Source organism: Callorhinus ursinus, unplaced genomic scaffold (assembly GCF_003265705.2).
Source record: "Callorhinus ursinus isolate GAN/ISIS: 27379988/994484 unplaced genomic scaffold, GSC_fseal_2.0 scaffold13, whole genome shotgun sequence".
Taxonomy (NCBI): domain Eukaryota; kingdom Metazoa; phylum Chordata; class Mammalia; order Carnivora; family Otariidae; genus Callorhinus; species Callorhinus ursinus.
In genome coordinates this window covers 898017-923253 of record NW_027397075.1, presented here as the reverse complement: position 1 = coordinate 923253, position 25237 = coordinate 898017, and the positions used below count along the sequence as shown (strand labels likewise).

The 25237-nt window shown below is 46.6% G+C and overlaps 1 protein-coding gene and 1 pseudogene across 4 annotated transcripts in view; one reads left to right on the top strand and one right to left on the bottom strand.

Moving 5' to 3' along the window:
- The window catches only part of VPS35L (VPS35 endosomal protein sorting factor like), a 114877-nt gene that overhangs the window by 72643 nt on the left and 16997 nt on the right, over positions 1-25237 (top strand). For 3 of the 4 annotated variants that reach the window (XM_025855505.2, XM_025855506.2, XM_073899440.1), the window contains 5 exons: positions 695-758; positions 3102-3200; positions 4736-4813; positions 5599-5713; positions 22281-22420. In XM_025855505.2, coding sequence (XP_025711290.2) covers positions 695-758; positions 3102-3200; positions 4736-4813; positions 5599-5713; positions 22281-22420 — 496 coding nt within the window. The remainder of the gene's footprint in view (positions 1-694; positions 759-3101; positions 3201-4735; positions 4814-5598; positions 5714-22280; positions 22421-25237) is intronic. The other variant, XR_012380419.1, reaches the window with a different exon arrangement.
- LOC112811427 (B box-binding protein-like) lies at positions 7135-14178 on the bottom strand (annotated as a pseudogene).

The window sequence follows — 25237 nt, the reverse complement described above, 5'->3', positions numbered from 1 at the left end:
TTTGCCAGGGACATGGAAAGGACAAACCAACACACAAAACTTGTCTCCTGTTTTCTCTAGGCTCTTAAGTTGTTAAAAAAAATAAATTTGGGGAACTATTAATAGGCCTTCACATGTGTAGTCGAAGCTTAAGGACGTGACATTGTCTTATTTATATTTGTATTAATACTACTATTAAATAGAGGCAATTACAATCTATAATTTACTTTAAGATGCCTCCCCAAAATGAGCTGGATTGATGGATGGAGAGGGAAGCGGGTAGTTATGTGATAAAGCAAACATAGTAAAATGATAATGGTGGGATCCTGGTGGTGTGTATATGGGTGTTGTAAAATTCTTTCGACTTTGCTGCTTGTTTGAAATTTTCTATCCTGAAATGTTGAACAAAACTTCTCTGGAATACAAAAATTTGCAGTTGGACCTTGCTGTCCAAATTCCAAGGGAAAGTTTCCTTCTCCTTTGCTATCAATAAATATGTCCTGAAAACATCATCTTTGAGAGAGATGAGAAACACACTTAAATTATGTTCATTTAGATGATACATTTTCATCAGAAGAGACACAGCCTGTCGGGAGTGTTTTAAATCTAGAAAATGCAAAGTGTTCTGACCTGTTAAATTGCTTACTTCTTACATATTCTTTAGAAACTTTTATTTATTACCTCAATGTTAATTATGTACCATTATTGATTTTAGTGCACTCACTCTTGAGGATGAGAAAAGAATGCTGGCATATTTGATAAATGGATTTATAAAAATGGTAAGTATTGGGGAAGAAGTTTCAGGGTACTTGGAAATGTGATGTAATTGTTTGTCCTTAACTCTGGTGAAAGCAGTTAACATTATGTTCCCTGGTGCTTTTCATTTTTATTAAGATAAGAGGAAATTAGAAAACGTCTTACATTAGCCAGCACTCCCCTGGGGGCAAAGAGAGCCAAGACGAACTGGCTTAAGGAATAAAAAAATGTGTCATCAGGACCTGCCGTCTGTGTGTGTCGGGCTCGGGGTTCCGCTCGCTCGGTGTCCTCCCAGACAGGCTCATGCCCCTGAAGAGCTCCGGGTTCCCAGCAGGAAGGGCTCCAGCAGAAGTCCTGGGATTGAGTCTCCAGATGAACTTGGGTCACCTGAACGAATTGCTGCAGTGAGGGGGAAGAAACACACTGACTGGCCAGGCCTGGGGGACATATGTACACCTGCACAGCCCCAGTCATGTGGACCCTGGGAGTGGGGAGTAGGGGCTCTTTGAGGTACCCGATGAGCTGCTCATCAGGTGATGGTGAACCGATGCTGGGGGGAGGGGCAAAATTGGTGCATAACAACTCACCCCAAAACTTAGCTTTTTTTTTTCCTTTTAAGATTTTGTTTATTTGTCAGAGTGCGCACAAGCCGGGGGACGGGGCGGGGGGCGGAGGACAGAGGGAGAAGCAGATTCCCCGCTGAGCAGAGAGCCTGGAATCATGGAATCATGACCTGAGCTGAAGGCAGACGCTTAACCGACTGAGCCACCCAGGCGCCCCAAAACTTAGCAGCTTTAAATAACAGTGTCTTATTAATTCTTAACAATCCTGGGGGTTGACTGTGGAGTCAGGCTGCTCCGTGTACCAGGATTGGGGCCACGGAGGATCCAGGACAGCCTCGCTCCCACTCCCGTGTCTGGGCTCTTGGTGCTGGCTGTTGGGGCCTCATTTCTCACCGGCGTGGCCTCTTTCTGCTGTTCTGCCATCATCCAGCCGTCTCAGCCGGGCTCTTTTATATGGTGCGGGCATGGACAGAAGCTGCAGGGCCTTCTAAGACCAAAATCCAGTAATCACACAGTGACTGGTGCCGCATCCTGCTACATTCTCTTGGTCAAAACAGTGACCGGGGCTGTGGCCTTGGAGAGGGGGGGAAGTAGACTCCACCCGCAGATGGGAAGAGTCCACAGGGACGCTGCAAAAGGCCAAGCAGAGTGGGAGGGGTTCTTGCAGCCTTCTTTGGGAGCAACCCCACCATCCCTTCCTAGCCAGAACCACCTTTGCTTTCATTCTTCATGCCCAAAGCTAAAGTAACAACTGCTGCCGGTGTCCTGTTTTAATACAAGTGTCAAAACAAAACCTGACCAAGAGGAAAATAACTAGAGCACTTTGAAAAGGACCCTGAAAATGTGACTTGTTCCACAGAAGGGTCAGTGTCATCGTTCACCTGACTCTGTGGGTAAAACAATCCATTCTGATGCAAAATCAGAATTAACCCTTCAATTGTCGTGGGGGGAAATGCACCTTTTACCAGGTGACTCTCCTTGCCCTTGATTTATGTGCTGATCGGGTGGTATTTTATCCCTTTATGGCTCTGTCTGAGAGCCACCAAGTTAGAATGGAAAAGAATATGAGGAAATAAGATGTGAAACCTGATAGCTGTAATGGAAATCGCAATGTTAAGCCTCCTCTGGGCAAAAATGATTGCTGTAACAGTCAAGTTTGTCCTCCTAACAAGCTGTTCATAAATTTGAAGAAATAGAAGAGGGGATTTTTATTGATGGAGAAACTTCCACCTATGGCTCCAGCAACCACCCGTAAGTTGCTGAGTTTGGACTCCCCATCAGGAAGCAGAAAGGTGTGGCTCTTATTAGGGAAATCCCTCTGACCAATGGCTCCCAATAACCAAATTTATGTTCTGTGAAAAGGCCACAGCTGACAAACAAAATTCCATTATTTCCTTTCCAGGGGTTTCCTTCTAACCTGGGAAATCCGATTTACATTCTGAGATTCTGTTCTGTTACCCTTTGGTCTTTTTATGTTCTACTCCAGTGCTCATGTCATAAAGAGGAGGTGGTAATAGTAATATTGCAGTTATATGCTGGGCAAAGTCACGTAAAGTCTAATTGGAGTAAATTCCAGTGTGTGTGTGTGTGTTTGTGTGTGCGCGCGTGCGTGCGTGCGCGGGCGTGCTTGTATGCATGCTTGCATACCTGGGGCATTTCCACCCATTCATATTGGTGGGATTTTTGGTGACTTGTCATCACAGACTTGCCCCACCCCTCGAAGCTCAGGGAAACTCTTCTCAATGGTGTGTGCTCAGAGGTCTCTAGAGATAACATTCTCAGCATCTTTTCCCTTGCTTCTAGGTTTCCTTTGGCCGTGATTTTGAACAACAGCTCAGTTTTTATGTTGAGGCTAGGTCCATGTTTTGCAACCTGGAACCTGTTCTTGTGCAGTTGATTCACGTAAGGATTTTCATTTATTCGTTTCTTTTCTCAATAAATATTTATTATCTATATGCCAAGCATGGAGTTTAATCTGGGAGTCTTGTGGCCCCATAACACTCCTATTCTTTAGGGCATAAAAGGTGGCTTCTCAAAGGTTATTCAAATCTGCAATTTTGCTTAAGTCTTTGGACTTTTTTTTTTAACCTCTTTTTCTCTGAAATGAGCATATTCTCATTCCTATACGCCAGCAGCAAAGTGGGTTGCACTGATGAGCCATAGAAATATTAACCTATGGCTCTAATGACTTAACCAGAGTCCCAGCATTGTTGGATCTCGGTAGCTTTTCATGGTGCCCCCAGGCCAAGAAAAAGAACAGTTCTGTTGATTAAGAAGTTGGACTCAAAGAACTTAAATATTTATGCCCTCACAACTGGATAACTCTTTCAAATAACAATCTATGTGAATTGAATGAAAAATAATATATTTTTATTCTTAAATAATTCTAATTACTAATAAGCATGTGTACCTGTTGGGCACTATACCACTTCTCAAACCTTAGCATCAGATTGGCCTCACTACCCTTGTTCCCTCTTCCACATTGATTTTTCTTTCCCCACATTGATTTTTGCATAGTACTTGTTTTTTATCAGAGCAGCTGCTGAAAACCCAGTTTACCAAGGTAGGACATCGCTGTGAGGAGCAGGATGCAGTCCAGTGTTGAATCTGTGAGCTACCTCACGCCGGTGCTTTCCCCAGTGCTCAACAATTGAACATTGCTCTGTTTCCCAAGAAAACTGTGGTGCACCTATGAATTTGCTCCAACCCTCGAAGATGTCATGGTACATGGTTTGGGAACCATAGGTCCGAACTTTGCATATTTTTTGAAAGATTCTCCACGGCTTTGTTTCATGTAAATTCCCAAGGAGAGCAACCTTTTTATATATTTGTTTGCTGCTTAGCAGGTTAGGTGGCATTACTGAACTTAAGACCTAAAGGTAGAGAACTCCTCTGTAAGTTGTGGGGAGGTAACAGTGCCCACCTTGGTAGGGCCGTGGGGAGTAAGGGAGCTGATGAATGTACAGCTCTTAGAACAGCACCTGGATGCTGTGAGTATGATGTGGTAGGTCTTGTTTCTGTTCTTACGCTTCATGTTAGTATTGCATAGGGGAATTGTATGGTGGCTCTCGGGTTTGGAGGTTTCTCTTAGGATCTCTCAGATCTCAACCTTAGTGTGTGGGATTTCTGGAAATGAAGTGAACCCTGGCTATTCATTAAACCAGAAAATGGTCATTCACTATGCCGGCTGATAGGCATGACTAACTCTGTGAGTGCCTTTTGTTCTTACCCTGTTGGGGATGTTTGCTCAAGGCTGAGACTGAATCAGGCCTGATGACCCCTCAGGCATGTCAGGGTTTGGAGCTAGCCAGTCTTGGCCCCGCATAGCTCGTTCTTACTGACTTGTATGCAGTTCATGTCCAGATCTCTATGGAAGACGTTAATCTGAGTCAGCCATCGTTCCATAATTATTTCTATTTTTTTTTTAATTAATCCAGAGTGTAAACCGGTTGGCAATGGAAACAAGGAAAGTAATGAAAGGAAATCATTCCAGAAAGACAGCTGCCTTTGTCCGGGTATGTTCTAGAGATAAGCCTCCCAGACTTGGCACTCCAGTGAGTTGTTTGATTTGCAAGTTTCTAAGTTGCTCTTCCCAGAAAAAGACAAGTAAATGTGTCCTAGGGGTGGTTAAGTATCGAGTTTCCAGATTAATTTTTCCTTGACTACCTATGAACAGACCACTTTTCTTGATATTTCAAAAGAAATGATCAAAGAAGTCTCCATTTGGATACGTGTTATGGGAGTGGGGTGTTGGGGTTAAGAGGCGGATTGCGGTTTTGTGCTGGCTGAGTTCTCTCTGGCTTGTGCCTGTACCTGGAAGGTCTTTTTATCAAAGCAAAATCCATGTCTGTGTTTTAAAAAAAACAGAACGGGACCAAAAAGAGGACAGTGAGGAATAAGCATACCATCCCTGCCCTGACTTCATACCTCTTTTCTCAGAGCCAACCCGCTCAAAACCTTTTCGAGCAATTTCTTCTAATTACCACCATATTTTTAAGTAATTGGTTTAAAAGTCTGCTTCTTGGTCAATGGAAAGCATGAGCTATTTACTTCCTGCTATGACAGATGAAGATTTATTTTTCTCACCCCCTTATGCCCCTTACTTGCCTGGTCTCCTCCTCCCAGAGGCAGCTGGAGCACGCTGCAGAGGCGAGAAAAGAAAATTGGGGCTCAGAATGAGGAGATTTCGTTATTTTCAGTGTTTTTTTCTTGGAAGCATGCGATGGATGAAAGCCGGAGGAGCAGGCTGCAGCGAGGGTACTGCTTCCGTCACCTGCCGTGTTTCTTCCCTTCCTTCTAGGCCTGTGTTGCGTACTGCTTCATCACCGTCCCCTCCCTGGTGGGCATCTTCACGCGCCTCAATCTCTACCTGCACTCTGGTCAGGTTGCCTTGGCCAACCAGTGCCTCTCCCAAGGTAAGCCCATTGTTTTCTCCTGCGAGCACTTCCTGGCCGCTGAGGGAAGCCGACTCAGAGGGAGGTAGGTAGGTAGGTAGGGTTGTGTGTGTGTGTGTGTGTGTGTGTGTGTGTGTGTGTGTGTGTGTGTGTGTGTGTGTGTGTGAGATTCCTTTAAGTAGGAAAGAAAACTGATCGAGAAACGATGAGTTTTAAATCTGTTTCTGTAGCGGGAAGCACACTGAACGTGCCCACATTTATAGCGTCAGACAGATGGCAGCCTGATGCTATTTTCCTGTAAGGCCTTCTGAAACCTGTCTCACACAGGCCAGGGCAGGCAGCTTGACACCCCCAGAGAGGTGTGCTTAGAGAATTTTACAAGTTAGGACTGCTTCATCGCAGCACGTGGCTGTTTATTTATTTATTTATTTTTAAAGATTTTATTTATTTTTTCGACAGAGAGAGACACAGCGAGAGAGGGAACACAAGCAGGGGGAGTGGGAGAGGGAGAAGCAGGCTTCCCGCGGAGCAGGAGCCCGATGCAGGGCTCAATCCCAGGACCCTGGGATCATGACCTGAGCCGAAGGCAGACGCTTAACAGCTGAGCCACCCAGGCGCCCCCTGGCTGTTTATTTTTTGCGTATGTTTCTTTGTTTGAAACCCCAGAGACCTACAAATAGATGCTAATAAGTATGGAAAGAATACTCTCTACAGCTTGCTGTTAGTGATAAAAATTCTGCTCAGGGCCCATTTCTGTACGAGTTAGAGGAGCCAGATGGTTTATTTGGGAGGCAACCCCCCGAGAATGTCAGTCACGTGATGGGGGGCTGAGACAGGGAAGGGAAGGAAGCCAACGAAAGGTGCGCTATTGGGCAGGTTACCACTGTGGGCAGCTGAGGTACGTTCCCACTGGGGATCTCTGGGAGGGGGTGTCAGATGGCCTCGGTGCTGCCCCACCTGAGGGGCAGGGAAAGCGGGTTATTGACTTTTTTTTTTTTTAAGACCTTTATTAATGGGTGCTTGGCGTTTGTTGATTTTTTTAAAAAAAATCAAGTTGTAAACTTTTATTACAAATTAAAAATGAGGTTCTTAAAAATCTCAACTTGACCAGATATGAAACAATTTAAAAACCTTTAAAGGTGTATTGAGAAAAACCAGGTTTTGTTTTTTTAACGCATATGCATCTTTTTTTTTTAAACTTTTTATTTATTTATTTATTCATGAGAGACAGAGACAGAGAGAGAGAGAGAGAGGCAGAGAGAGAGGCAGAGGGAGAAGCAGGCTCCCAAGGAGTAGGGAGCCTGATGCGGGACTCGATCCCAAGACCCTGGGATCATGACCTGAGCCGAAGACAGATGCTTAACCATCTGAGCCACCCAGGCGCCCAAGAAAAACCAGTTTGTTTTTTTTTTAAACACGTTTGTCATTACCAAAAAGAGACATCTTTAGGTAAAAAATAAAACCCCATGCTGCATAGATAATGCAGATAGTTCTTTTTATCTGGTCAATGGGCAAAAAGCAAGCACTTAAGGTCTTCAGCTCCAGTCTTCTGTTCATTTCTTATTGCTGGAATTTCATCTTCATTTCTTCGCGGTGGATGACTAAACTGGATGATGGTAGAGGTGGTAAGCCGGCATTTACTCAGCCCCGCCCTGCTCAGCCTCGGGAGCGGACGAATTCTCAGCTGGTGGATCGGCTGCTTTTGTCTCTTTGCCATCTTGTGGTTTAGGGTTTTCTGGGCGTCTGCGTCGGTAAGTGAAGTTGCGGCAGTACCGACGTTGAGGTGGCTGCTAACCTTGGGTCTCATCTCCTTGATTTTCCTTATCTTCCTCATTGCCATCCAGAGGCTGTCTTTGGCGAGGAGGACCCCTGCGGAATCGCGGTCTATAACCCTGGTACATATTCCATCTCACTGGTCTACCTTGCTCTCCTGCACCCTGGTTGTCAGCACCTTCCATCACCTTCCAGGGTTGGAACACAGTGGTCGATGCCCAGAGGGTCTCCGCATGTAGTAAAGGTGGGAACCGTCGCCCGCGGTAGGGCCGGCGCTGTTGGGCCCAGCCTTCGGGAGCACTTTCCGATCCCTCGTTCTTTTCCGCGCTCTCACTGTTCTGGTAATTCTGTGGGAATTGCGTGGAGGACCCGTGACGTGGAGAGCGTCTAGACTGGTTACGTCTGCTGCGTGTTTACTGCCTTGCACTGGAACTCCACCAGGGCCCTGTCACATTTGCTGCCTCCGCACCCTTTTCTCCTTCAGCCACGTCGGACTCCACGGTCTCTCCATCTCCTACACTGCGAAGGTACTTCCTGGGGTTATCCTTCTTTATGGCAGTCTGGCGCACAAGTACATCTTCCGTGGTGTCATTCCTCTTGATGAAACCAGATCCGTTTCCTACATTGAACCATTTTACTGTTCCCAAAACCTTTGTTGCAATGGTTTTTTTGTCCCTGCCGGCAGGCGCTGCCAATGTGAGGCTGCCTGGGCCGCCACTGCCTGCGCCGCTGCCCGCGGTGCCCGGCTTGGTGTGGGCAGCGCTGAGGGCAGGGGGGGCGGGCGGCTGCTGGGTCTCGGCCTCACTGCTCACTGTTGCAGTGATGGTGTCTGGGGCCGGCGGCGGCGGTGGGACTGCTCAGGGCTCTCTGGGGTCCGCTCTCCACTCCCACTACCGATCGAACTCGGGTTATTGACTCTATTCCATCTGTCGTTGACTGAGGGCTGTTTCTAGATCATCACCTCCCCGGCTCCCTCTCCTGCTCTGCACTTGAGTCAAGAGAAAGCCCTCAGGCAGGTGTTTGCTACAGGATGTGCTTGTCAGCTCCTGGGACGGTCTGTGTCAAGGGCTGGCGTGCAGAGCCTTGGCAGCAAGGTAGCCGTCCAGCAGAGATCCAGGCACCGTGGCTGGAGCGTTTGTGTGTGACGAGCCGTTTGCACATACTGTCTCATTTCATCCTCCCAACAGCCACGTGAGGCGGTCCTGTGGTTGGTGCCTCCTTTCCCAGGTGAGAACTGCAGCGGGGAGGGGCTCAGTAGCCAGCCCTCAGCCCCCGCTCTGTTGGACTCAAGGCCGGGCCCTTCACCGCTGTGATAGAGCATCTGCAGGGCACACAGTTGGTTTCTGTGGCACCGAACGAGGTGGGCCGATGGTTTCAGTGATGGTCTGCCTTCCACTCCCATCTCCCACCTGACCTCACAGTTTATAACGCCAGGGTTGGCCATCCGCCACCGGCTGCCGTTGCCCTGGGTGGGTTCTTTGGGTTGGTTGGAGAGTGGTCCTTGGCATGGCAGTTCTGGCACATTGATCTGTATCTTCGCTCACCTGGGGCAGCTATGGGCACTGAGGCCTTCAAACGTGATTGCTACCCACGAGCCTTTTCAAAGTCTGTTGAGTTTTGCTTTTGACACCTGGGGACTCCAGTAGCTTCCCACCACATGTGGAATTACATCAAACACCTTGCCTATGAGTCTTCAGGCGATCTGGTGCCTGCCTGCCTTTTGTTCTCATCTCACGCCGTACTTAAACCACACTGGCTGGCTTCTTTTCTTTGAACATAGGAAGGTGTATTCTAATTCAGAGTCTTTGTACTTGCCATTCCCTCTTTCTAAAATGATCTTCCCCCGGCTGCTTGGTTTTGTTTTTGTTTTTGTTTTTAATTACCAAGCAGGCGATGAGAATCAAGCCTCCCCTGGTGGGGATAGCTTCTGTTGTCCAGTCTAGCTAGAAGCACCACTCTAGCTGACTGCACCTCCCCAGTCTATCATGCTCTGTACCATCCTCTCGTGATCATCATTATGCTTCTGATCTGTGTGTTTTCTTACTGTATGTGTGTTGCTTATCCACCCTCCCCACCTGTCCTTGTTGTGTGTTGGTAAACGTGGAACTTTCTCCTAGTGCCTGCTTTGGTAAGCACGATGGGTTAGCAAGAAACAAGGTGAAACAAAAATGAACAGCCACCACCAAAACCCTGATGCTATGCAAAATGAAGATTAGTTTGGATTGATTAATTAGCTTAGATTGATGTAAGAAACTTAAAATCTTATTATAAACTGGTTCCCTCTTTAAAAGTTCAGGAATAGTAGACTTAACATGGGAACTCTCGAGTTTTGCATAACTTAAAACATTAGGAACGGATAGCTGCTGATATCAAACCTATGAACTATAAGTAGAGGCTCTAGAAGCCTAGATCTTTCTTCTCCCAACTTAGAAACTAAGGACCGTGATCTAAAATATTGTAGGTCCCAGGCAAGCTTATTATGACTGGACCCCAGATGGGGCTTCATGCTACTTAAAAAAAAAAAAAAGGCAAAACAAAAATTCTTAAGCTAAATAGAGGCACCCCCATCATCAAAGATTTGCTGCTCCAAAACTATTTGACAAGAGCCCTGGGTGGCTTTTCCTCTGTTGTGCTGCCCCATGATGGCCTCGGTCCACACCTGGAGATAAACAGTGTCAGAAGAGCCTGGTACATGCTGGGTGGGTGGTTGATGCCCTCGGTGTCTGTGCCCTGGCCTCCTCGTCTGCCTCACCCTGCGCTTCAAGCCACTGCAGGAGGGACGGGAATGTGGCGTCCACTTCATGTTTAATAATTTATCTGCTAATTTTTCCTCCAGTCTCCAAATGCTATGGCACTGAACCTTAAAAGCCTATTATTGTTGGTCCGAAAGCCACATGCAGCAATTGCAGGCCAAAATGAATAATACATTCATTTACTAAGAGGGGAAGGCTACATATAAATTAAATGAAGCTTGTGGAAATAGGCCGCTTTTGTTCCCCCCCCCCCCGATCCCGCCTCCCCCCCCCCCCCCCCCCCCCACCCCGGTGGTTATTTTATTTTATTTTTTTTTTTTAAAGATTTTATTTATTTATTTGACAGAGAGAGAGACAGCGAGAGCAGGAACACAAGCAGGGGGAGTGGGAGAGGGAAAAGCAGGCTTCCTGCGGAGCAAGGAGCCCGATGTGGGACTCGATCCCAGGACCCTGAGATCATGACCTGAGCTGAAGGCAGACGCCCAACGACTGAGCCACCCAGGCGCCCCCCACCCCGGTGGTTATAAAACAGTCCTGTCGGGGCACCTGTGTGGCTCAGTCGTTAAGCATCTGCCTTCGGCTCATGTCATGATCTCAGGGTCCTGGGATCAAGCCCCACATCCAGCTCCCTGCTCTGTAAACAGTCTGCTTCTTCCTCTCCCTCTGCCCCTCCCCCCATCATGTTTTCCCTCTCTCTCTCTCTCTCAAAAAAATCCTTAAAAAAAAAAAAAAAACCCCCCCCCCCCCCCCCCCCCGATTCATTTTCTGGTCTCCCTGATCCAGCCTCAGTTTGTATCTTCTTTATCGGGCAGTGTCTTTGTCAGTACTGGGTCCAGCCTGACATTAAACTCCCGTTGAACTCTGTCAGCCCTGTTTGGGATGCTGATGAAGGCTTTTTACAGGGGAGGCCCAGGTCTGGTCCTTTGGACATACTGGTGTAGCACGTGGAGTGGATTGTCGGGGGGCCGGAGTGGGGGAAGGGTGTTGTTCCAAAGTCACCAGTTGGCCCCAGTAGTTAGGAGAAACAGAGGACTCGTGCTTCTCACCTGGAGACGCCTGTGGACCTTTTCTTTCAGCCAGTTCACTAGATAAGTTCTGCTCTTGTTTGTGAGCGGTTCTTTCTAGAAGATTATTACCAGGCCACAGCAGGAACAGATTGTTTTGCCCTTTATTTTTGTGTTTGTTCCTTTATCTTTCTGGTTTCTAATCTGAGAAAGGAGAGTGTTTTACAATGGAAGTATTGTTGAAGCTTGGCCTTAGAAGGGGAACGTACGTTTATCGGGAGGAGTGCGGAGGGAAGAAGGAACCATTGGCATTCCAAGTGGGGTAAAGGGCTTGAGCAGAGGCATGGGAGGTGCAAAAGCCCGTGGCGCGTTTGGCCAACAGCAGGATGTCGGGATGCGTCCCTCACGATGGTGACTTTTAGGTTCCCTGGTCCCGACTCTGCCACTTACAAGCTGGATGCCCCCAGACGAGTTGGCCCTTTTGTGCCTCAGTTTTCTCATCTGTCAAGTGGAGAGCTCAGCTGTGGCACCTGTCTGTTGCAGATTAAATGAGAGAACATATTTAGAGAACTTGGCTCGCTGGCACGTAGTAGCTGCTCAGTTAATATTAACCTTGTCTAACTGTCTCTCAAAAGACAGAAAGTACACTGTGGAGCTCTACATACAATGACAGCTCTGTGGTTTCGGGGTTCTGAAAGCAAACTTCTCATCTGCAAAACCTTGAGAAATCCACAGGAAAACTGATTGTTCTTTTAAGATTAACCCCGCCAAATTATCTGGGAAAACAAACAAAAAAGGTCTGCGATTCCTCCAAAGATGAAATGATAGAGAAAACAATTCAAGCAAAGTAGTTTTGTTCTTTTCATTAATAACAATGCTTTCCACTATTATTAATAGTGCTTTCCAGAATTATCTCCCCCTCCTTTTAAATTTTACTTTTTTAAATTTATTTTTTGCAACTTCATCCTTTAGAGCATAGCTCACAAGCCCCTTCTTAAGGCATACCATTCTTGGCATCTCGACCCCCGAACAAACTAAGAGTTAGGTCAGGTTATTTTATAGGATGTGTTACCCTGACTTTGCCCTCACTGGACTAACCACTGTTGTTATTTAACAAGTAAATATGTAAATAATTGTCTGCTTTTCTCCCCTGCAAGAGTATCTGCTCCATGAAATTTTTTTTTTAAGATTTTATTGATTCATTTGAGACACAGAGATACAGAGAGAGAGAGAGCATGAGCAGGGAGAGAGGCAGAGGGAGAGGGAGAAGCAGGCTCCTCACTGATCCAGGAGCCCGACGTGGGGCTCGATACCAGGGCCCTGGGATCATGACCTGAGCCGAAGGCAGACACTTAACCGACTGAGCCACCCAGGCGCCCCATCTTTTTATTATTTTTTAAATGTTTACCTCTGTACCTATGTACCGACCTAAGTATCTAACTTATTCAGACTGTCCCCTGAAGGATACATCTGATGTGACTGTCTTCTCAGACCTTGAGGCCTCCCTGGTGATCAGAGACAAAGCGGGTTATTTTTGCTGGCACAGTTCACAGGTGGGCAGGTGGCATGAAACTGGTCGCCCACATCCCAACACGCATGGGCCATCCACTTTAGGGAGTATCAGGGCCTGGGATGGATGGAACCCACAGAAAAGGGGCAGGGGAGAGTCTCCCCATAAGTGCAGTCAGCTCTTTATATTAATAAATGTCTCCGAGTTGCCTCCCCCTGCCAGCACTCTTGGCCATTTCTTACATGCAAGCCACTGTGCCAAGCCTTGTGCCGGAACAGGAATGCACTTAAAGAGACTGCATGCTCATAGGGGAGAGCACATCGGTTTACACTTACACAAGGCAGCTTGTGATAAATGTGCAAGATGTTCATAAAACATGCAACAGAATTTTAGAGGAGAGAGAGAGAGGACCCTTGGCTTGGAAGAGCAAAAAAAAAAAAAAGAAAAGAAACTTCATAAAAGAGGTGGCATTGAAGAGCCTGGAGGGTAAGGGAGGGTGTTTATATGCTGAAATGAGGCAGAGGGCATTCTAGGCTGAGACAGGAGTGGAAGCAGAGGCTTGCAGGCTGGAAACAGTGCATCTGGAGGGAATGAGCAGGAGATCAAGGTAGGAAGATAGTTTGGGGCCTGACAAGAGACCTGAATTCCTGGCAGAACAGTCCAGTCTTACTCGGTATGTAGTATTTGCTAGGTGATTTATGTTCGTTTTACAGATGACGAGACTAAGTCTCCGAAGTGTCACAGGACTTGCCCAGGAGTATCCAGCTCATAAGTGACCTGATCTGACCTCCCGTGCTCTTTTTACCCCTGGGCTTCCCTGAAGTTACGTTAGCTCCTGTCAACGGCAATACCAAGTGTTATTTCTGGCCCTGGGTGCCTGTGGTTGCTGGAGGCCAATTATTATAGATTGAATGTTAGATAAGCTTATGTAGAAAACAAAGAACAGAATTAAGGTGAGAGAAATGTAATCCTTTCTGCTCAGGGAAATCCAAACCTAATCTCTACAGAGACACCTTTACAGCCCCCTGTGAGCTACTGCGGGGATTTTAGAAACGTTTGTTGACTGTGCATTACCCCAAAGACAGGAGTCGGGTATGTGGATGGCATATTGGAACCGAGAAATCATTTCTATGACCACAGTAGACTTTTCACAATGCATTGATACTCCGTGAATGGAAGGGGTTTCTGCATAAACCAGATGGCAGAATCAAGGTTAGATTCAGCTGTCATTGATAACAAGTAAGCATTTGAGAATAAAGTATTTAATTATTTTTAGGCACTCATATTTTTTATAAAATCTTATTCGTATACATATTATCAAAACAGTGGCCCCTTAAATCCTCAAACTTAACTGCTGTAATAATGGTCTATTACAGAAACACAGTTTAGTAATAAACAGCATTAAATCTCTGGGGTTAACTCACCTGTGGATAATAACTCAGCCATTTGGCCCATGAGGCTTTACCCAAAAGGCAACCCCCCCCCAACAAGATGATGGTGCATCTTGATTGCAGAGTGGAGTTCAGCCCGCTGCAACAGAAATACCACAGACGGCGTGGCTTCAGGGATGGACATTTGTTGCTCACAGTCCTGGAGGCTAGAATTCCAAGATCAAGCTTCCAGGAGATTCAGTGTCTGGTGAGGACTTTCTTGGTTCATAGGCAGCCATCTTCTTACTGCGTGCTCCCATGTGGAAGGGGTGAGAACGTTCTCTGGAGCCTCTCTCATAAGGGCACTAATCCCATTCGTGAGGGCTCCACCCCCATGATCTCATCACCACCAAGTCCCCGCCTCCTAATAACCACCTTGGGTAGTGGGGAGAGGGTAGGATTTCAACATACGAATTTGGGGGCATAGGGAGGACTTTAACATTCACTCCAAAATACAAAGTTTGAGGTAGTGGGCTCTGTCCCGGTGTTACATCTATAAATAGTATCCATTATACTGCTATTGCCACTCCAAACCTCAACTTACCTAGAGATGGGAAATGTTGAAGATTGGTAAAGATGTTCAGCAATACGGAGAGAGTGTAACCAGAATCCTGCTTTAATCAAGTATATTCAAGGGACCAGAGGGAGTCTTTCGCCCTCTTGTGACGTTTTGTCCTAAGAAATTGTGAGGTTTCCTTTCCTAGAGTTCCCTGGCCTAGGAGCTGTCCATCTCCGTTGTCCGGGAGGGCATGTGATTTCCCTGAGGTCTTTTGGGAGTGGGGCAAATTGCTTCTGAGCTCTTGTTTAGTCCTGGGAGTTTAGGACTCCGAAGCATAGTAAAGATTTCCGTTAGCACTGACCTAATGCATTATTGAAGAAACCAAAAACTGCCTCTGGTGGTGGGTTATCGCTTCTTGACTGTCTCTTAGGATTCATGTACTGAGTCTAATTCTGTATTGACAATGCCAGGGACACACAAGGATGACCTTACTCTCAGAGGTGATAGTTCCGGTCTGAGTTTATGTTCTCTTGTACAGAGGGTGATTGGGGGTACTGTCCTGTTTCCCACTGAGAAACAGGCAACCTGGACGTTATGCTAAATCTTAATGATTTTTATGAAAAAAAAAAAAAAGTATATGCTCATTTGAAAAAATTCCCACAAATAAATGTAGAACTTAAACGTAAAAAGCCTCCAAATAAAAGTCACCAGTAATCTGTTTCCTCCCTTCCAAAAAATAGCCATTGTTAACAATGTGGATAGTTGTCTTAACTTTTTTCTCCATTTAGAAATATTCGTTCTCATGCGCTCTCATGCGCTTTCCTTCCCTCCCCATCTCTCTATATTATATATACATGCAGCCCCGCCACCCTTAAGAATGGATTGTGTCTTCCACAATGTTTCTCAGTTTGCTTTTTTCACTTACCAGTAGATCTTGGCCTTTCCCCTGCCGCCCCTCCCCACTTACCCATGTCAGTATATAAAAATCTACCTCATTGTAATGGCTGTTAAGTGTTCTATTTCATTTCCTTTTCTTTTTGGAAGTGCTATAAATTATTTCTCCCACTCCCCCCTCCATTTTTGTCCTAAACTCCTATTGAAAAATATTTGCATTCTTTCCAGTTTTTTTTTTTTTCTCTTGCCAACAATGAGCAACCAGCATCTTAATTCTGAGCCATTTTAAAGCTTTCTAACAGTTGTCCAGTTGACGGCTATTTTAGTCTCGGGAACGTGGAACCCTACTGTTCAGACAGAGCCCTGTGCAGAGCCTTGGTGTGCAAAATAGGTAGCAATGGGCTCTTCAGGTGAGCATGCCTGTGGGAGGCCACTAGCCCTTGAGCTGTCTCCCGGAGCTGGAAAAGGCTTCAGAGCACACAGTGAGACCTTCTAAAGCCTTGAGAAGAAGCTCTGCAAGTGGAGCCATCTAGAGAGCTTGAACCCTGAATTAGGACTCACGTCATGGAGCAGCGAACCTGCGAGGAACTGTCCTGGCGCATTGGCTGTGGGGAGCAGAGCAGTACGCTGGGCCTCCGGGAGGCGTGCACCACCCTTCGTGCCTCGTTTTTGCACCCAAGGAGGGTGCATGTCCCTTCGAGCAGCAGGAGTTGCTAAGGCCCACAGCAGTGGGTGGCCCGCCTCTGGTAAAGAAGGAAGGGGACCTCTTCAGGTACCCCTTTGACCGTCTGCCTGTCTGCCTCCTTGCCTCACTTTGTTTCGAACACTCCTAGGGTTGAAAGTGTTATAACAAACTTGTATTGCCTTTGTGTGCTCAAGAGAAATAATTTTTAGAAATTTAAATGAAAATTCCCAAACAGTAACTTAACAGGAAGTGGAAGATCCTAGTTTCCTTCACCCTCAGCCACCACTCCGATATCACACTTACTACTTTGGCCTTATATTGCCTCACTTTTTCTACACATCTCCATAAGCACGTACACTTTCTTACAAAGACAGGATCATGCTATACACAGGCATATATCGTTTTGTGCTTAATACATCACAGACATCATCATACATCCAAACATACAGATGTACCTCCTTCTCTTTATTAGCTGCATCATTTCCACGATATGACAATGCAACAGTTTTAACTAGTCCCTTAGAGCTGGGTTGTTTGTCCTGCTGAGCTTGGAGTTGATACAAAGATACCTTCGTCCTCAGAGAGGAGCTAGTAGGCAGCACACAGCTCACCTAGTATCTTCAACTAAGCCCTCATTTCAGCTTCTGTTCACATCTCACCTTCTTCCAGGGTTTGCAAGTGACCTATTTTCTTGACCATTCTCTCCTTTTGGTGGCTTTATGCTTTGGGTGTGTGTGACTTCTCTGTGTCCTTGCAGAGGCCTCTGGAATATTCTCCTTTGGTGTTCTGCAGACCCTTTGAAACTGCCCAGATTGGGAAACAGGAGAGCCTGAAATCTCAGAAAATTATAAAAAATCCTGTGATGATTGTTTTTGCAAGCTTCCCTGGCTCTTACTGTATCTATGAAGTGACAAGGCTGAGCTCTGGCTGAGCTTCCTCGCTGCTGACTACTTGTGTGTGCTTCTCGCCGAGTGTCTCCAGGTGAAACCTTTCAGAGTGCATCAGTCACAACGGGGAAGTCATATTCTGCATTTATCCGAACAGTTTAGAACAGTTTCTTGCAAACCTCTTGAATTCCAAAACTCACTAGAGAAGCTTGTTTAAAGAAACAAATGGACTAAGTGATGAAGGTGGTAAATTTTATGTCATATGTATTTTGTGCCCCCCCCCCACACACACACAAAGAGAAGAAAAAGCACATGGACCAGATTTCACTTAGTAGCTATAAAAAAAAGATGAAGGTGTACTTTATGTGCAATGATGGAATGGTTTTTTTTTTAAGATTTTGAGAGAGAGAGAGGCGGAGCAGAGAGAGGGGGACAAGCAGACTCTGCGTTGAGCACAGAGCTGATGTTGGGGCTCGATCCCACGACCCTGAGATCATGACCTGAGTGGAAATCAAGAGTTGGACACTTAACAGACTGAGCCAGGTGCCCCAGTGATGGAATCATCTTGAAGACCTGTTGTTAGGTGTGAGGTGGGGGTGAAGGGAGTTGCAAAATGGTGTCAAGCAGCAGATAATATGTTTTGCCTCAGGGAAGGGTAGCTGGATGGCAGGGGATGGGAGTGAGGAGTGTTACCTTTGGCATTTTGAATCCTGTAGCTCTAGTACCTATTGAAAGCTTTTTTTTTTTAAGTTAGATTTCCAAGTTTCTATCTTGGATAGTGTGGCTCAATACATTTAAGGTGGCACCTGGGAATTCATAGATATTTTTTAAACGACAGCTTAGTGAGATCTGATTGATTCATGTATCATAAGATCCATCCTTCTCCTAAGCGTACAATTCAGTGGGCTTTAGGGCATTCACAGAGTTGCGCAACTGTCATCACTAATTCCAGAACATTTTCATCACCCCGAAAGGCAGTCCCTGATCCATTAAGTAGTCAGTCCCTGTTCCTCTCTCCCAAGCTCCAGGCAGGTGCCCGTCTACTTTTTGTTTCTCTGGATCTGCCTATTCTTACTATTTCATGTAAAAATGCAGTCTTACAATACAGGTCTTTTATGATCGACTCCTTTCATTTAGCATCACGATTTCAAGGCTCACCCATATCGGAGCCTGTATGTATGTGTACGTGACATCCACGTACGTTCAGAGGAGCTGCCGGGTCCTGCAAAGCGGCTGTACCGTGATACGTTCCCATCGGCGATATTGAGCCTGGGAACCTGCATTTTTTTTGCAAGGCTGATGATTCTTGTGATAAAGCAGTTTTGGAAAACTGGCTCTGAGAGGAGCTCAGTCCCTCTTCCTGGGAGCAGGGATGCTGGCTGTGTCTGCCCTCTGCCAGTAGCCGGCAGCACTGAAGGACAAGTCAGAACGAACTCTAGGGTGGGACCAGCTGGGCCTCAGTGGTATTTTTGGTTTTCTTTACTTTCTTTTTTTTTTTAAGTGGGTTGTGGAAAAGAAGCCTGGTTGTTCCATGAAACCTCAGAAGATTCAGGTAGAAAAAGATATAGCATAGGGAAGCTTGTACATATACCTGCTTTTTCCTTCCCCTTGTGAAACAGGAATAATAGTCTTTGTGGATGGCAATCTGATTTCTCCTTTTTCTGTAGGTCTTTAAAACAAAACAAGGGGTGCGTGGGTGGCTCAGTTGGTTAAGGATCTGACTCTTGATTTTGGCTCGGGTCCTGAGATCTGCACTCAGCGTGGTGTCTACTGGAGATGCGTGTGTGCTCTCTCTCTCTAATAGCCACAAAAGTGTTCAGTGGTATTGATGAGATTATTCCAAACTCCATGAGGAAAAACTGTTTTCATATACAGTAGGATTTGAGCCCTAATTACAAAGTCGAAATTGAGAAGTCTCCTAGATAAGATTTTATATATGGAGTAAGTCTTCTGAGGATAGAAATAAAAATCTGCTTTGCAACACTGTGGAACATTGCCTGCCCCAACCCCTAAATAACTGTTTATTTTAGCTCTCTCCTTTGGAATGGGAACTGAGTGGGGCATTTGTGAGGAACAGAGCGCCAGGCACAAAGCTGCTCCCTCTTTAATGAGGCATAATAATAGGCACTTTTCTTGGGGCCACTTGGTAACAAACGCATAAATAGAATAAATAAATGGTCTTTCAAGTTGTTCTGAGCAGAGTTTTGGATTCCGCTGAGAGAGGCTCTTCACCTTGTTCATTATGGACTTAATGTTTTCACCAGAAAGCAATTGCTATAGAGCCATGGGGACAGAGAGCTTTTCCTGCAGAAGGAAGACAGCCAGACCTGGTGGGGTCCAGGCCTGCCTGAGCTTAAAGGGGGGTAATGGCAGTGGTGAATTCAGCTCTGTTTCTTTATCGTGTAGTGTGGTTACGTATCAGTGATATGAAATGTATCACTGTAAGCATTTTTCAGTGTGCAGTTCACTGGCTTTAGGTGCATTCACAATGCCATGCAATCCCCTCACCGCTGTCCACTTCCAGAACGTTTTCCTCATTCCAGACTGAATGAAAAGCATATCCCTGAAAACAGTAACTACACCCCGCTCCCTGTTCAGCTGTCTGCTCTACGAATTTGACTCCTCTGCCTCAGGAAAGGGAAATCCTATGCATTTGTCCTCTGGTCCGATCTATTTTCTTAGCGTGATGTTTTCAGGATGTGTGCATGTTGGGGCACATGTTAGAATTTCCTTCCTTCTCAGGCTGAATGCTATCCCATGGTGTGGATGTTTCGCATTTTGCTTATCTGTTCCTCTGCTGGCAGATGCCCGGGTTGTTGCTGCTGTTTGGCCCTTGTGACCTGTCCTTCCACACACACTCTTGCACACATACCTGTTTGAGTCTCTGCCATCATTTCTTTGGAAGGTACTCCTGGAAGTGGAGCTGCGGGGCCAGGTGGTAGGTCCGTGTGTCACTTTCTGAGTGGCCACCAAACCAGTTCCTACAGCCGCTGAGCGGTTTCACGTCCCCACCCGCGGTGCACCAGCGTTCCGGTTTCTCAACATCTTTGCCAACGCCTGCTAGTCACTGATTTTCAGCAGTGCCCATCCTGATGTTATCTCCTAGGGATGAAATCTCACTTTGGATTTGATTTGCATGTTTCTAATGATTATTGATGTTGGGCATCCGTTCATGTGCTTGTTGACCATTTGTGTGTTTTCTTCGGAGAAATGTCTATTCAGGTCCTTTGCCCGTTGTTGATCAGGTTACCTGTTTTGCTCTTGCTGGAGAATGTCTTCATATATTCTAGATACAAACCCCTTATCAGATCTAGGAGTTGCAGGTTGATTTTTTTTTTTTTTAGTGCAGATTTGATTGCATTGCTTAGAGTGGGCGATGGCCTTGACCATCCCTGGGCTACTTTAACCTGGCCACTCACTTTCTGAGCCTCTTTCCTTATGTGGGCATGGAAACCATTGTGCCTTCCCCACAGGACTGCCGAGGACTAAGAATACAAACTGCTTTACGACAGGGCCTGGGAGTCTCCCTGGTTCCCTCCAACGCTGCCTTTTACTACTGTCTGTAGCCTGAGACAGGAGACCCTGCAGCCTCCACCTCTGTCTACCAGAGTCCGCATCACGTGTCTTTTCCCAGCGGCCCTGTATCTAATCTCTTTCTGTCCGGAAAGATGGACATCAGCTTCTTTGTGTCCCCCCCCCTCCGCCCCCGACCAAAGGACACAACAGGCTCCGAGAAAATAGTTATTTAGTGTGATCACGTTGGTCTCACCCCGATGTCGACTCTCGCCTCCTTTTCTCTGTGTGCTCACAGTGCCTGTTCACCGCTTGGTGAATGTGGTAGGGTTGTGAGTTCAGTTTGGGAGAGACAGCCTGGGAAGGGAGTTTCTGGAAAGCTCTGAGAGAGCTGCCTTTCCTTAACGTGGTTTTTGTTGTCTTTTTTTTTTTTTTTTTTTTTTTTGCTTTGAAAAGGGAAGAGAAGGCACCCCACCCCCCACCAGCTGCAGCCGCACACTCTTCTCATTAAGTGCAGGCCTTTGTTGTTGCATGTGCCCCTCTGGGGTGCTGGGTGGGGTTCCGGCGGGGGTTCAGGATGCCGTGTGCCAGTGCGTGTCCTCTCCGCATCACTGGGAGTCGTTCCGGAGTGGAAGTGTACTTATTTGGACCATGCAAACGTTTGATCTTCTTGGGTAGTTTAAGATTTCACTTGTCAGGTCAGTGTTTTGTCTGTTTTGACCTTGAGGCTTTTTCTCATGGTGAATGCTTTGGCAGTTCTAGAAAGAACTCTGTCTCCCTCTCAGCCCCCACCTCAGTCCTTCCTCCTCTCCCCATCCATTCCTTCCTGTCTCTGCCCTCCCATTGCTGCCTCCCGCCCAGCTCTTCCTCTTTCCATCCCCCTCTTCCTCTTCCTCTCCCCTTGCCTTGCTTTCTCTCACCCTTTGAGGTCTTCTTGTTCTACAGAATACTAAACATTTTTTTTAAATATCTTCATTTCCCAAGTGATTCTCTGGAACAATTCACCTAGTCGGAAGTCTCTAAAGCTGTGTATGCATGTGTGCACGTATGTGCACGTGTGGATTCCTTCAGATGTCTCAGTTATTTCTTTAACAAATCCAGGGTGCGCCAGGGTAGACGCAGGCAGATGGGAGTTTGCGCCCTACTCTGCCTCAGTGTACCCAGGACCCTGACGCAGGACCATTCGTCCTTCCACACCTTGGTTCCCGTCTGTGAAGTGTGCCCGGTGACTCTGCTTCCCCATGCGGGGCACTGGAGGGTTCCGGCAAGCAGTCCAGGTTGAGCCCTCAGTCCCCACAGCTGTGATTTCTTGGCTTTCTATAAAAATTTGCCACTTGCTTATTTCACTTAATTCTTAAAGCCAGTTTGCAGTTCTTTGAGCTGAGTTGCTCAGTGAAGGAAGGAGGGAGAGAGGGGGAGATGGAAGGCAACAGCAGTGCCCTCTCAACTCTCAACTGAATGTTCCACCAGTCGGTTAAGGTTGCAGAAACCCTCTTGTGGGACCTGTCCACTGTATGGGGCCCTCAACGTGGCCCAACTTCCACAGAACTCTCAGGACGGGCCTGCAGGCCTAGTGAAGAACAAAGCAGAACCTGAATTTTTCGGAGTTCTCATACACAGACTTTTCTTCTGTCTTGCAGCTGATGCCTTTTTCAAAGCCGCTATAAGCCTCATTCCAGAAGTTCCAAAGATGATTAATATCGATGGAAAGATGCGACCGTCGGAGTCATTCCTTCTGGAATTCCTCTGCAATTTCTTTTCTACTTTATTAATAGTTCCGGTACGTTTTGCCAGAAGAGCTATAGGTGATGTCCTTCTTTGATCTGCTTTATATACATTCTTAGCCCTAAAAGTGCAGGGACGTCCTATCTGTATCTTTGTGTTGGTTTTCTAGTCAGATGTTAAATTACTCAATTTATCTTCTTTTCTTTTCTTTTTTTTAAACTATTATTTATTATGTAATCTCTTCCCCCAACGCAGGGCTCAAACTCATGATCCCGAGATCCCACATGCTCTGTTGACCAAGCCAGCCAGGTGCCCCTAAATTATTCAGTGTATTTTACATTCATTATGTGTCCTGGGTGTCTTAGTTGAGGTTCTCATACGATCAAGGGGGTGCCACTTACTGGGTAAGGGCTCAGGTCTTGGTACCGAGATGCCTAGGGTGGAACCTCGGCTCCCCCTCCTTCCAGCTCTGCAGGCTCGGGCAGTCATGTCCCATGACTGGGCTGCAGTCTTCTCATCTATAAAATGGAAATAATAATAGTGTCTCTATCTCTGGATTGTTGGGAGGGTTAAGGGAGTGAATATACATACGCGATTAGAACAGTTGGCACATACTCAGCCCTGTAAAAGGTGTTGGTGATGTTCTTTCAGTGGCAACTACTAGAAACCAAAACAAGGTGGCTGAGGTCAAAGGAGACATTGTTGGAAGCGTGCTGGGGTTTCTCGTGGGACATACTGACGAGCAGTCAGGCTTGAGCTGGCAGGAATCAAGGCCCCTCTCCAGACCCAGCACCAGGACCCTCAGTATCTAGCAGGGGTTCTTAACTCGGGGTCTGCCTACTCCCTGAAGGTCTGGCGGGGGCAACCATGAATTTAGATGAGAAAAAAAAAGATCTTAATTTTTACAAATCTCAGTGAATAAACTTAGCCCTTTGCTTCACTGTGAGTTATAGGCAACGGGCCACATAGTAGTGACATAGCTGGGACTTTGTCACCAACGAAATCAGCCATATGTTCTTAACATATTTCAGGTGTGACATATTTCAGAGGATGGCTAATTAAATGTATTCATCAAGAAGTAATAGAACACGATATGACAAATACATTGAAAAAATATGTTGACAATATATTTTAGCATAATTGGTTTCCTTTGTAGTCTTATGTATTTTATTTTCTGCATTAAAAATTGTGTTCTGAGGAGCCCGTAGCCTTCACCAGGCTGTGACAGGGCCAGGCACAAAACAAGACTGGCTCCTGGTAGAGCCAAATGTCTGTAGGAATCAGGAATCCTTGTTAAAATACAGATTCTTGGGCCCCCTCTTCCAGAGAGGCTCACTGAAGAGTTTGGGGTTGGGCCCTGAGTCAGCATTTTTGAAAGCCTCTTGAGTAAGTCAGGGGTGGACAGTCCTAGAACCACACTTTGACAGGAAGTAACTCTGCTCTCATGGGTACAAGGTTCCTTTCTGGGGTGACACAAATGTTCTAAAATTGATTGTGGTGATAGTTGCACATCTCTGTGACTATACTATCACTGAAGTGTGCATTTTGTGTGGCTGAATTGTCTGGCATTCGAATGGTCTTGTGGAGGAGCTGAGGAGACAAAAAATGACTCGGTTTCCAAGTGTCTCAGTTGAGATCCCAAGTTCTCCAGAGAGAGGATGGTGTGGCCAAGAGCTCAATGCTTGGCTTCAGTGTTTTCAGATCACTTTCTTAGTCCTTTGTATCATCGGTTTCTCTTTTTTGGATAGCCCAGTTGTCAAGTGAGGGGACTAAAAAGAATCAGAGTTTCTAAGGAGCCAGCTGATGAATGTCATTGTTTACTGGTGAATTGGGATGCATTTTCCTTCTGCACATGGGGTTTTCTTCACGTCAAAAATCACTGGAGCCTTGACAAAAGCCTTGTGCTTGGAGTCAGAAACTTGAGTGCCGTCTGACCCAGTGACTCAGCAGCATTGTGGCTTTGGGAAAGTTTTCTAACTCTTCGGAGCCTCAATTGTCACCTTTCTAAAATGTCACCAGAATGCCCACCTGGCAGGGCTGCTGTAAGGCTGGATGAAACAACAGATCTGAAAGTGCTTCGGGACCCAGAAGCTCTGTCCCTGGGGCTGCGCATGGATGACCAGTGGGTGGAATCCAGCCCGTAAACAGGCTCTTTTGGCCACATAATGATGGAAAACATTTGGAATGAATTACCCACATTTAAAAATTGTTGGATCACAGAAAAACCCGATTTTCAGCTCCTCTTGAAAAATCCGATCCCGCCATGTGGGGCCCGCATTCTCCGACCTGGCCAGTTGGCCACAGCTTGGGAGCAGCTGCCCCATTTTGGGGGGCGGTGCCCTCTCTGCAGTTCCAGTGGGCACCTCCGGACCCACTGAACCCATTTCTGTTGCCTATTGGCCCCTTAGGCATTCATGGGAATGTCCCCCTGGTCTCAGCAGATTTTCTCGTTCCCGGTATCAGTGTGCATGCTTTTGCTGGGGTTTAGTAAAGATAATGAGATGAAGAATAGCCCCAGTGCGACTGCTCATCCATTGCCTTGTGCCGGGAAGTCCTTCCGCATCATTCAGTGTCTAGGATTCCTCCCCCCAAGCCCTGCAAGGGAGGAGTCACTGTGCCTTGTCCACTTAGGGCACCCCGGAGCTGGGGAGCCCGTGCGGCTTGCCTGAGGCCGCACAGCTAGTGAGCAGCGAAGTCAGGATTTGAACCCAGGTCTTTGCCGCTCCGGAGCCTGGCTGCAGCATCTGAGCCTGAAACGTTTACAGTGCACTTATCTGCTCGAGCTTGAGCCTTAGCAACCGTCTGTCCCTCCCATGGGATGCAGCTACCACGGGCGGGCTTTAAGGGCCCAGATGTTCAGCCTGAAGAGCCG